Raw genomic sequence first — 12,851 nt, forward strand, 5'->3', positions numbered from 1 at the left:
ATGCTTAATTGTTTACTGACTTATTGTTAATAATGGGCTTGATTGCATTTCTTTTGCACACATCACACATTTGGTGCGCCGCTGCATAACAGATGCCATTACAGTTGCTGACTGCTGCCGTGCTTGTGTCCTTTTCTTCCACTGATATGCCAACATGGCTTACCCCTTTAAAGAAGAGACACAGGCCTGAGCCAGTATATTAAGGTAGACTTCAGAAGCAAATTACCCAGTCATTTTTTTCATTCTACAGTATAGTTCCTCCTCTTTCTGTTCTATCTATACAATTAACCCTCAGAGAGTCACCGCAGGACCTTTTCTATTTTTTTCAGCCGAGCCCCGTTAAAGGCATCCTTCCTGGAGACATTCATTATTACAGGTGCTGGTCATTAACGGACAGGCAATGGCATTTTCAACACCGCCGTGTGAAAGAACTTGACCTTTCTGTGATCTATTAAAAGAGCTTATGACAGCTGGAAAAAAAGAAAGAAAAAAAGAAAGAAAAAAAAAAAACCCGGAAAAGCGATTAAATGAAGGTGACGACGAAATGTATATTATTCAACTTTGCACAATGTATTCAGGAGGGAGCGCACGAAAAAAAAAATACACCATCGAGCTTTGGGACCATAAATTCCTAGATTAACAGCATCAAACACATTAATGGCGAGCTGAGGGGAAATACCGCTATTTAAAAGAGAGAAACACACTGACAGGGGAGTGGCGTACTGCTTTTCACATCACCCTTATAAATCACCACACCGCCATTAGCATTAAAGGATAGATTCTGACAACTTCTCATCATTGCAACTTGCCCTGCAATGATAAAACCATAATCCCAGATGCTCCTGCTAACCACCCAACCAGTCCCCCCCCCCTCCCCCTCCCCCTCCCCCTCCCCCTCCCACCTCTTAACAAATCTCCACACATGTTTATAGATCACTCATAAGGACTCCCGCTCCCAGACAGTGTATGTAACCTCCATTTGATTCTAACTACGGTATGATAGAAACGCAGATGCGAGACACTAGCTGGCAAATAAATCAGCAGGGAGTCTGTACAGACTCGTATTGACTTCTCCTTATTCAATCCAGATTGGCCGAGGCCCAAGAAAGTGAACGGAGAGCAGTTATGAAGTAATAGGTGTATTGCGCGGGCAACCTCCCCCCCTGTAATGTCAGGTAATTAATTCATTTTAGCCACGGCAGCCAGTGTTATGCAGCGCGGCGATGAAAACGCTGGCCCATTTTTCAGCATGTGTCACTGGTTCTGTCTCGCTGAAATTGAGTGGGCAATATATTGAATTAATTAATGGTAATATGGAGAGTCGAGCTCCATTAAATATTGAGGGAGGAGAATAAGGCGCAATTATAAATACATTGCTAATATTTTCCCTGTCTGTGTGGTTTTCTTTAACGAGTTGTAACATGAGCACTGCATATTATATCGCGATGCACAATTTATATCCACATTCATGGACGGAGTCACGTCCGTAGAGTAAAGGGCCAAATTCTAACCAGAAATGGTTTGGCATCCCCACCACACAGACACACACACCTTCACACACACACACACACACACACACACACATCACCACCCTCACCAAGGATCAGGTAAGCTCCTAAACCAGTCTGTCAGCTACCCTGTGATATACGTGAATATGCACCAGACCAGTTTGCAGAACACCGCTGATATCTCATCACCTAATGGAGGCTTGGACATCAACACCAGTCCCTGATGAACCCATCTCATGACAGAAACAACAGCTTTCCACACTGTCACATTGCTCATGCCGAAAAGGGCACCCGTGAGCGGCTCTTTTCGAAGGCATTAAAGAACGGCGGGATTTTACTCAAAGGCAAAGGATTAAGAGCCTGTGGCAGGAACACGGATCCTTGACAACTCCAGGCACGCCCGGGAGACAGTGTGATTTTTTCTCCCCCTCTACAGTAACTGCTGCCTTAAAACCAGGCCTTAAGGAGATCTCTCCTCCAACATCTCCGGAGACCAGCCTTCACTAAACGTCACCGGCCCACCGCAGACGAGGAAACCTGCCTCTTCCAGATGGAGACGCAGCGCTTCCCCTAGCCAGGTGGGGTTGCATGCATAATAAACCCACGAGGCGTACCGAGCACAGTCCCTCAATTAATTAGCGCTCAAATGTTCTTAGACGCTCAGAAAACTGGTAAACAAATGTGTTGCTTTGTCGAGAGCCTCTCTTCTCCATTGTTGGCGGCTGTGACCGCTATGGCCGCCGTCTTGTTAACCTGTCTGGCCGTGACACGCTCCGAGCCTCTCCATCTGTCTTGCGGCGCCACGCTCATTCCGGCCCTCGCGCCAGCCTCCCTGTAGCCTCGTCTCTCACCCTCTGTCTGCGCGGCTGTATTAAGCCATCTATCTTCCTCTCCTTCCCTGATCTTTCTGTCAAGCGGCCTGTCTGCCTCCCTGCCATCCCCTCACTGTCGTCCCTCCCTCCGTAAGGCCCTGTACCCCTCCACCTCCACACACACACACACACCCACACCCACCCACACATGGGGCAGCAGCACCTCTCTCTCTCTGTACACTCACTTAGCCTACAAGCCATATTGCACGGAGCCATTCCCGTTAGCCTTACAATGTGGCTAATTGGGCTAGGTGCCAGTGTTACGAATAGAGCTGATTTACTCAGTGAGGTCATCTGGTTCAAAGCATATGGCTGTGCATATTAATGTGATTTTTCCACCTGAAATAGAACAAAACTATTGATATTATTTCTTAATAGAAGAAATTGAATTGATTTTTTTTCCACAGATACAACTGAAGCTCCACAAAAGCTAGCACCCAGCTCTATCTATTCGCATTCCGAAGGTTCAACACCTGCAGACCTACCAACCTGACTTCATTTCGGAATTCTCTGGAAGTGACACAACCAACAAAGGGTGCGTTTTTAAATACCACCAACTGACTGCCAGACACCGATATGGCCCGAGGCTCTTTAGCTGTGCTTTGGGGCGTTCTGGAGACCAGCAGCGAAGTCTTTGCGTTGCAGCCATACGTTCATTTCTTCTCTCTTTTTTTATTTTTGTCGCATTACAGCAGTGCCGGCCTCCCGGGGATCATGAGAGGATATATTTCATATCTCAAGCCTAACAAGGTTGTAAAGTGGGGCCACCTGATGGGCTGAAGATGGACCTAGATGGGGTTAAATAATTAAGTTGAATGAAAAGATAATTAATGGGCAATCAATGAACATGCAGGGGAAGGGGCGTTGGGTGGAGTGCAGGGGATCCAATCTAGGCGTTATGAATGATTTAACAGGAAGAGAGGGCTTGAATGACAATACACAAGTCTGCCATACCAGGCAACCACAGGACGTGTTAAGTGTGGTTTTACTTTGATCCCCAGTATCTGACAGCTGTGCGCACACACACACACATGAGTGCACACAAACAGTTGAGTGCGCGCACACACACACACTTTCACACACACACACACACACACACACACACACACACAAAAACTCAGAGACAGACATCTGTCATACAAACAAGGGAAGGTTACTGTTGTGTGAAAGGAAGTGAATCATAGCGTAGCTTTCGCTATTAAAAAAGATTTGTATGAGGGAGGAAAAAATGCAGGAGGCCAGAAGGGAGTATGCAAAAGTCTTCCATCTTGTGTTTTTTCTCTCCTTCTTTTGCTTCCTCTCCTTCTATCAGTCTTTCAATCCTCTGCCCCATTAGAGATTTCTCTTTATTCTTCCACTTCTTCTTTATGCCTTTTCTGTCCACCCTTCAGACTTTTAATTAGTGTCAGGGGAATGCAGGACTGGATGAGTAACCTGTCAATTTCACATTTATTATTTATTTAACTGATGTGTAAACTGGCTGGGCCGCACCAGGACAGACGTTTCTGCTGTGTTTGGCTGCACTTGCTTTAAGGTGATAATCACGATCCCAATATGTTACTAATTAGATCTTTTCTTCAGTACGCACACGTGTGGTGGTGCCATTTATGCCCTTGACTGGAATGACTTCAGGGATCATGTGCCTGATTTTGTGTCACAGATTTAGTGTAAAATGTATCCTAAAGTCAGCGGTTGTCCTTTATTTCACTTTAATGTTTCAGAAATGCCAAGATATTCAAGAGATGAGAAGAAGAAAATGAGTGCGGTTAGGGCCCGCATATTTCCTATATGCGCTTGACAGTATGGCTTGTAGAAAAATCATCACCTTGTCAAGAATATTTTTTCATCCTTTCCTTCCTCTCCTGGTAAGCTGATCTGCATGTTCCGCGTCCACTGTTTGACAGAGCACTCTCTCCTTGCTGTCGAGAGGAATGCTACTTCATGGCAGCCTTGCCCTCTCCTGCGGTTATCAGAATGCCATGCCAAAACAACTTCTGCAGTTCGTCCAATTAACGTCTTTCAAGCCTAAATAAAATATCTCCGATTGCTCCCAAGTAGTTACTGGGAAGCACAGGGGCGACTGGTTGGGATAAACCGAACCATAACTGAGCTGAATATGAACCATCTCAGCGACACTCAATGCTAAGACAGGGAATTGCCATTTCAATATTATTATATATAATTTAATATATATCCTTATATAATTACCATAGCAAGCACATTATACCTCGCTCACATTCTACCACTTCCTCTCTCTATATATTATTGTTGTTGATACTGATGAAGTGGCCATTTTACTTGTCATTCTCGTTGGGTACCTAAGGTGGCCAGGTTTCGTATCCCTTCCCTCTTCCATAATCCTAATCCAGTTTCATAATCCTGAGGGGTTCTCCCACCCCAACCCCTTCCTTTACTCTGACCTGGGTCTGTATCAAGTTCCTACCTTCACCCTAACCCTAACCCTAACCCGGCTTTGTACTCCCAAGGGGATCACCCCCCACCCCCACCCCTTACTTACTTTGACGGTTAAATAATTGGCAGTGCATTGTTTTTGTGTGTGTGTGTGTGTGTGTGTGTGTGTGTGTGTGTGTGTGTGTGTGTGTGTGTGTTTGTGTTTGTGTGTGTATGACTGATTTTCTGATATATTGTGTGTCTAACCTGTCTCTCTTCTCTCCCATATAGTAGAATATTTACCTGCAAATACTGATGGCTGTGATAACATAGTTTCTCACCACCTTTACCTAGATGTACACATACACATATACGACAATTTAGCTCTGTCCACTCACTTTGTCTCCTTTCTTTCCCTCCTACTCTAGACTATCACACACACACACACACACACACACACACACACACCCTCCTACTCCAGACTATCTCCACTGGGGGAGGCTGCCGCCGCAGTCTTTCCACCCGATCTACCTGCAGATCTGCCGATACCTGCTTACAGCTGCCCATACCCATCAAAGAGAGTGTGTGTGTGTGTGTGTGTGTGTGTGTGTGTGTGTGTGTGTGTGTGTGTGTGTGTGTGTGTGTGTGTGTGTGTGTGTGTGTGTGTGTGTGTGTGTGTGTGTGTGTGTGTGTGTGTGTTGGGGGGGAAGTAGATGGGTGGGGTGTGTTAAGGAGTCGGACACAGAGATACGTGTATGTACAATACCTGTATGCCAGCCTTTTTACCCGTAATATAAACGAATGCCATCACTGACATAATTATCCGCTTCCTTGCTCTGCTTATCCTGATAATAGTAACCTTATGAGGACACTGTATACCCACTAATGTCTTCTTTAACCAATACTCTGAATGCTCTCTCCATTTGTATCCACTATTCATTCTGTGTCTCTCACATATATATATATACACATGTGTGTGTGTGTGCGCACTCAACGCACACACACACTTACGATGAGTGACTGAGTCCAGACAGAGAGAGTGGAGTATGACAAAGACATTTACACAGACACATACGATCTTATTTTAGGTGTCATGGAATCATGTATGTATCATGTACATATGCCGCCTGCGTGCTAATATGTTTTATCCTCTGATACGTGTATGAAAGCCTTCTCCTTTCTCCTGATTCTCTCTTCTCCTCCCTTCCGCCCTCCCCCCTTTTTCTCTATCTCTATCTCTCTCTCTCTCTACCCTGTCGGCCCCAAGCAGATGGGCCACCCCTTTAAGTCGAGGTTCTGCTCAAGGTGTCTTCTCGTTAAAAAGGGAGTTTGTCCTTGCCCCAGTCACCTTAGTGCTTGCTATAGAGTGTTCAGGCTCTGGGCTCTGTTAAGCACCTAGAGACAATTTCAATTGTTATTGGTGCTGTATAGAAATTAAATTAAATAAAATTGAATTGAACATCAGTTTCATCAACACTTTCTTAAAAAATAAATGATGGGAAGGGGAAACTATGGGAACTCGATTTTAGGGAATGATCATCTGTCACGTGGTTAGCCATTATTCAGCTTCAGTGAGGTTCCATCATCTGACCACACCAACGACTGTGGTGGCTGCTACCTAATGTAGCAACTGGTGTTTTTCATTCATGTTTTATTACTGTGAGAAGTCTATGAGTGTGTATGAGGTGTGTATGTCCATGTATATATATGGTACACGGAAGTTGAATCCTAATATATCATTCATGACCAACTGTGCTCGCACTGGAGGTGCATGCAATGTTTTGTATGATGCTTATGCTTATGATGGGAGCCATTCATCTAAGCGATGGTTGACTTGTAGTCTCTGATGTGAAATGTGGCCTCAATTGGCCAAGTTAAACAGTTAAAACCTTTTTGTGCCCTGTTTATTCCTACGAACAGAAATGGTAAACGACTCTACAGTGTGAACTGCTATGCTATTGCTAGCCCATGTCTCTAATTCATAGTGATTAGAATCTCGCAACCTGTTGCCCCAACCACATTTTCAGGCGACGAGAACCAGCACGTGCTATCTGTGCCTCAGCGATACCTGACATGACATGTCTGTGTCCTCGTGTCCAGGGATTGGTCTACCTCACTGGACCGTCACTAAAGCACCAATCAATGGTTTTATTTGATCAAGACATACATGAACATCCCAATTAGTTGGAGGGTAAAAGGACTCAAACCCAATTAGGTAGCGGGGCAAAGGTTAAACAGCAACGCACACACACACTTACGATGAGGGACTGAGTCCGGACAGAGAGTGGAGAATGACATAGACATTTACACAGACACATACGATCATGCTCTGACCTGCCCGTTCTTCTTCAGGTCTGCCCACATGCTGGTGCCGTCTCCTCCCCTCATGAGCACGTGGTAGGTGAAGTAATAGATGCCAGGCAGCGGGCACGTGAACTTGCCAGTGCTGGGCTCGTAGTAGTTGCCAACGTTGGTGACCACGTCGTCAAACTTGAGCACGTCGATGCCCTCGTGCTGCTTGCGCAGGCCTGCATAGAAAGCGATCTTAGGACTGTAGAAGGAGGGCACGTAGCCGCCGGGGCCGGGGCCCTGTGGTCCCTGAGGGCCGGGCTTGCCTGGCTCCCCTGCGGGGCCCGGGGGGCCTTGTGGGCCAGGGAACCCGGGGGGCCCACGCAATCCAGACTTCCCCCGGCGCCCCATGAAGTCGGAAGGCGGCGGGGAGACGGCTGTCAGCTCGTTCTGGGACGGGGTGTAAGGGTCACAAACCATCCTGCAGCTGCCAAGCATCTCATAATGGCTTCCTCCTGCACCTCCTGCCCCTCCTGCCTTGGTGCTGTGGACCAACAGGGGGATGGCCACCAGGAGCACCAAGACCATGGCCACGCCCACACCCGCCCCTATGACACGCTTGCGGCGGCTGAGCCGGGAAGCGGCCAGCGTCAGGAAGTCCTCCTCCCCCTTCGACGGAATAGTGCCCGCCAGGGTGGCCACTCGGGTGATGCACTACAAACTGAAAAGTCTGCAAATGAGATGAGAACAGAGAGAGAGAGAGAGAGAGTGTGTGTGTGTGTGTGTGTGTGTGTGTGTGTGTGTGTGTGTGTGTGTGTGTGTGTGTGTGTGTGTGTGTGTGTGTGTGTGTGTGTGTGTGTGTGTGAGTGTGTGTGTGTTGGGGGGGAAGTAGATGGGTGGGGTGTGTTAAGGAGTCGGACACAGAGATACGTGTTCAGCGCAAGACAATGGGGAGAGGGAAAAGGGATGAATTTATGGATGAGATAAGAGGACTTAAGGGAGTGTGTGGCATATAGAAAAATCCGAGAGAGAGAGAGAGAGATTGTGTACAGGGAGGTATATATATAGAGAGAGTGATAGAGAGAGTGATAGAGGGAGGTAGAGAGAGAGAGAGATTGTGTACAGGGAGTAAGTGGCGTAGACGTGGTAAGGAAGGAGAAGAGATGGAGGTTTAGTGAAGGGAAGCAAAGAAGGTTGGGGAGGTGGAGAGAGATGATGGAGAGCGAAGACAAGGGAGTGGCAGGAAAAGGAATGACAAAGAAAGAGAAAGAGAGAGATGGCCAGGTTAAGGTAGAACCTACACCTCTGTAAGCAGTACAGATGCACCAATAAAGAAGGAATTTCTCCACCTCTAATTTGAGATCATATATTACCCCACCACTTTCCTCCTTACTTCTCATTCTTTCTTGAAGGCATTTTTTTTAGTAGCCTTTGTCCCTGTGGTTCACCGCGGTCCTTAATACGCGCAAAGGTTATCATCCACTGCCCACTAGTTAGACAAATTCTTGCTTTTTCCTGACTTTGCCCCTATGCACAGTTATTTCCAGCTCCACAAAGGCAGCTTAGAAGCGCTCATTTATTGCCAGTTCACTTGAGGGGACAACTCACCAAACCTGAGTTCATTAACAACTGTGAGCAATTAACAGATGGCTGCTTTTGTTTCATAAAAGATAATTGGTAAACAAGGGGGAATGTAGTATACATTTCAAAGGTTCCTCAGGAGGATCTTACACCTCGGCTCAGTATTACTCTCAAATTCATTTTCCTCAAGCAAAATAAAAAAATCAGTACCTCTACAGATCTTCAGTCAGATTTTAATTGGTCCCCAACTTTTATAGTGACCAATTCCACTAGATGATACAGCAGATACTAATAAAATCTTCAGTCCCCCGCAAGCTTTTATGACTCCTACTTGTGTAAATATGGTTTTCGATCCAATCTTGTGGTTTTACTTGTGGCCACTTGCACAGTAAATTGAAAAATAAAACCACAAAATCAATCTGCCATCACTCTTGAAATATATTATGCAATTCTATGGTATAAACGCAGTAACATTTGTTAATTAACTATATAGAAAAATTCAGTCAGACATATGTGGAATATTTAAAGACTAAAATGTAGGCAACATACCGTTTAGAATTGTCATTCGGAAAGGTAGGACACCTTTTCACTTTTCAAAATATTTCATGTCGATTTATTTTTCACTATCGATCTTGTTTATGCAGTTGGTTATATTTTTTATAGCATAATCATGAGATTGGCCAGACATCTTTTAACCAAAACACTTAATGCTTCTTAAAAGGTGTAATTTGCTACATTTTCCATGAAAACAGTGCTTACCTTCCGTCCCTAGGTCGTCGTTTAGGAGGGATGATTTCCTGAAGTCGACGTCCTAGATCAAATTGTAATCCTCTGTGAAATAACGATTGCATTTGGTAGACATCTGAAACTTGAGTATGTCGAAGTCGCGTAGGAGATCATCTTCAAATGACTCCACTCCGCCCAGGACTGGGAGGACGCTTGGAGAATGCGCGCACAACTTGAAACGGCAGCGGAAGCGAATAGATAACGAGCGCGGCACCTGTTCCTGCGAAACTCCCCAAACTCTCCAAAATGTGATTATTCACACCACTGTCAGTATTGGTTTGAATATAAATACTATAGAAGACTCGTTTTACATATTATAATAAATATTATAAATAATAAATATAAATCACGCTTATAAATGTATTACGTGTATTAAAATGGTCCAAAATTAGGCATTAAGTCAAAGTAACTATTTGTATGTGCTAACTATAATCGAATTTGAAGGAGGTGGTCGTTCTTCTTAACGAACCCGGCACAGTGTACAAAACACGAAGGTGTTCTCACCACAGCACCTGTGAGATTCCAGAGCCAAGAGTCTCTCCCTTCCTCTCGCTCTCCCTCCCTCTCTCCCTCTCGTCTTTATTTTTTTCCCAGGCGTTACGCTTTAGCCGTTGCCCATCTTCACGGGACTAAGTGATTAGTATCCTTCATGATATACTGTATCTATTACTAGCTTGTGGTGACAATAATTAGCTGGGGGAAATCAATAGGGATGTGTTAATGATGTGAGTGTGAAAGCATAGGATAGCATGCTGCTGGAGCCAGGAGTGTTCTCAGGACCATTGTCAGTGTGACTCCGTCTCCCCAGTTTCCGACCTCATTAGCGAAAGACACAGCCACAGAGAACATTGTGTTGTTGCTTTTACCTAGTTCCTCTCTCTTTCCCTTTTCACAAACAAACACACACATCACTCACACACATTGGCACAAGCACACCACCACTCGCACACAGACGCACAGACATACCACTCACACACAATCGCACAAACACACTAATGGCTCTCAGGAGCCACTATTAGCACATGTTTCCACAACACTGATGGTGCCATGACTCCCTTTTTTCCCCTTTCATCATGCCATCTCATTGGCTTATCTGGCAAGATTGACAGTTGATTCTGAGATCTCTGTAGGAAAATCAAAGCCCTAAATGTATCGCCGTAACAAGCCCCTGCACACAAATGTATGGTGAAAATGACCAACGACCAAAACGGCCACTATCCAGAACACAGAGTGGAGAGAGGCTCAGGAGCACATTACGGGGGTTCTGATAGGGCCAGTGCTTCTGATAGCAGTTGAGCTAATGGCATTTAAATGTGGAACCTGGGCTGTGGGCCCATTGAGAATTCTGTGTAACTCATCCTATCTCTCTCCCTGTCAGGCTTAATCACACATCTGCATTTTTAAAGTTTAATGGGCGCGGGGTGGGAGCGAGGGGAATACATATTGATGGCTCTTTTTCATCAATTCCACCCAGCCCCAACCCAAGTCGCCCCACACACGCGCGCCACCACTCCCTCCCGCCCCCACAGATATGACCACTGCCGTCGGGGGTGGGGGTGGGGGGTGGCTAGGGCAAGGAGAGAGGTTGTGATGATGGGGGGGTGGGGGTGGCTAGGGCAAGGAGAGAGGTTGTGATGATGGGGGGGTGGGGGTGCTTAGGGCAAGGAGAGAGGTTGTGATGATAGGGGGGTGGGGGTGGCTAGGGCAAGGAGAGAGGTTGTGATGATGGGGGGGTGGGGGAGTGGAAGGGGATAAAGATGGGGGGGGGGGGGGGGGGGGGCAGCCGTTACCACCCACCAGCACCATCGCCAGCATCGCATCTCCACCCCCCCACCCCACCCCCTCCACACAAGCCCACACGCTCCCCTCTCAGGGGAGAACTTGGCTGATTAGGGAAGCATGAGTCTGCGGAGGCACTGGCGGGGGGAGACTGGGGGCTGGGTGTGCGGCGCGGGGACGGAGAGCACGGCCGCGGCGTGTAGAAGAAGCTGGGGAAAGCTGTCCTGACACTGGGCTGTGTTAAACTGAGTGTCAGTCCCAGTTTGTTGGTCAGTCAGTCTGTTCCATTAGAGCCCCCACTCGTGGGTCCCCTCCTCCGCTCGGGGGCCTCTGCGGGACGTATAATCATCGCCAGGAGTCAGAGGCAATATAGGGAGAATTGGATTTTTAGTGGCTGTTAAAATATTACTGAGCTGATTAATATTGAAATACGCACATGTCTCTGAGCTGTCTGTCTCTCCCAGTCTCTCTCTCTCTCTCTCTTTCACTCTCTCTCTCTCTCTCTCTCCAGTTCACTCCCCCGTGCTAATGTCATCTCTCTCGCTCGTGTGTCTCTCTCCCTCTTGATCTCCCTATCTTCCTTGTTCTCTCCCTCCCTCCTTTTTCGTCTCTCCTCAACTCTAGATTCATACCTGCTTTTGTCTTTGTGAGCTTATGTTTGTTTATGATGGCGAAAGGGCAGAGCGTGAGTTATTGAAGGGGTGAGCTACCACCGGCGTGCCTGCCTCCGTTGTTTTGTCTCGTGAAGGTGTTAAGGGATATTCAATTTACTAGCGCGGGGGGCCATGGGGCCTGCTTTGAATTGTTGGTTTAATCTGTCTCGTATATCGTGGCACCGCAAACATAAATATCAGCTCACTTTTAGTGAGGGGACTGGCTTTTTTTTTTCCTTCCTCTTCTTCTCCACCCAGAGTGAAACTAAATAAGTTACCACAGTGCATCTTGCTATCACCCCTTGCATCATTTATACTGGTCAAAAGCACACTCACTGACAACGTCCATCCTGTCAGTAAGGGCAGTGATGTTGGACGGACAGAAGAGGCAACAGCAGGGGGGGGTGGTGGTGATATTGGCTGGACAGGCGCTAGGGTGGAGGCCGTAGCAGCAGCAGCAGCAGCCCTGTGCTCAGTGGCCCGGGGCAAGTCTCTCCCCTGGGTCAGCTCGGCCCACTCTCTGCCCAATAACCAGACAGCAATCCATTCTGCTCCTCCAGGTCAGTCACAGACAGTGATTCCAAAAGCAGCATCCACCCACACCGTAAAAAGGGCCAGATCCCAAAGTGTGCGTCAGTAAATGTAAAAAAAAAAACAGTTGTGCTCATATTCCTTTTTACCGTCCTGTATTTTTTATTTTTTTTTGCAACGGTCTTTGCGACGCAGTGGTCAAGATATTCCTGTGAGAACTGTCCAAAGCGTTACTCGGGTGTGAAGTAGAGGTATGGATCTGTCCAAGTCAAATTGGTCAAGGGGGTGGGGTCGTGTTAGTCGATCAATGAAGACGTGATGATGGGTGAAAATGAAATTAGGGTTAGGATTAACACTCAATTAAACAGACCACAAGCAGCTTGCACAAAGAGAGATGTAGATTAAATGAGAGATTTGCAGCCTGACACTTCAGCCTCCAGTAAAGGTTGAGGTAACCTATT

General features: G+C 46.7%; 1 protein-coding gene across 1 annotated transcript in view; it reads right to left on the minus strand.

Moving 5' to 3' along the window:
* c1ql4a (complement component 1, q subcomponent-like 4) overlaps positions 1–9,747 on the minus strand; it is a 16,464-nt gene extending 6,717 nt beyond the window's left edge. Inside the window, exons 1-2 of the mRNA XM_012824239.3 lie at positions 9,401–9,747; positions 7,106–7,790 (exon numbers count right to left, since the gene is read on the minus strand). Coding sequence (XP_012679693.1) covers positions 7,106–7,648 — 543 coding nt within the window. The 5' untranslated portion in view covers positions 7,649–7,790; positions 9,401–9,747. The remainder of the gene's footprint in view (positions 1–7,105; positions 7,791–9,400) is intronic.
* Between the last annotated feature and the right edge of the window lie 3,104 nt (positions 9,748–12,851).

Source organism: Clupea harengus, chromosome 4 (assembly GCF_900700415.2).
Source record: "Clupea harengus chromosome 4, Ch_v2.0.2, whole genome shotgun sequence".
Classification (NCBI taxonomy): Eukaryota; Metazoa; Chordata; class Actinopteri; order Clupeiformes; family Clupeidae; genus Clupea; species Clupea harengus.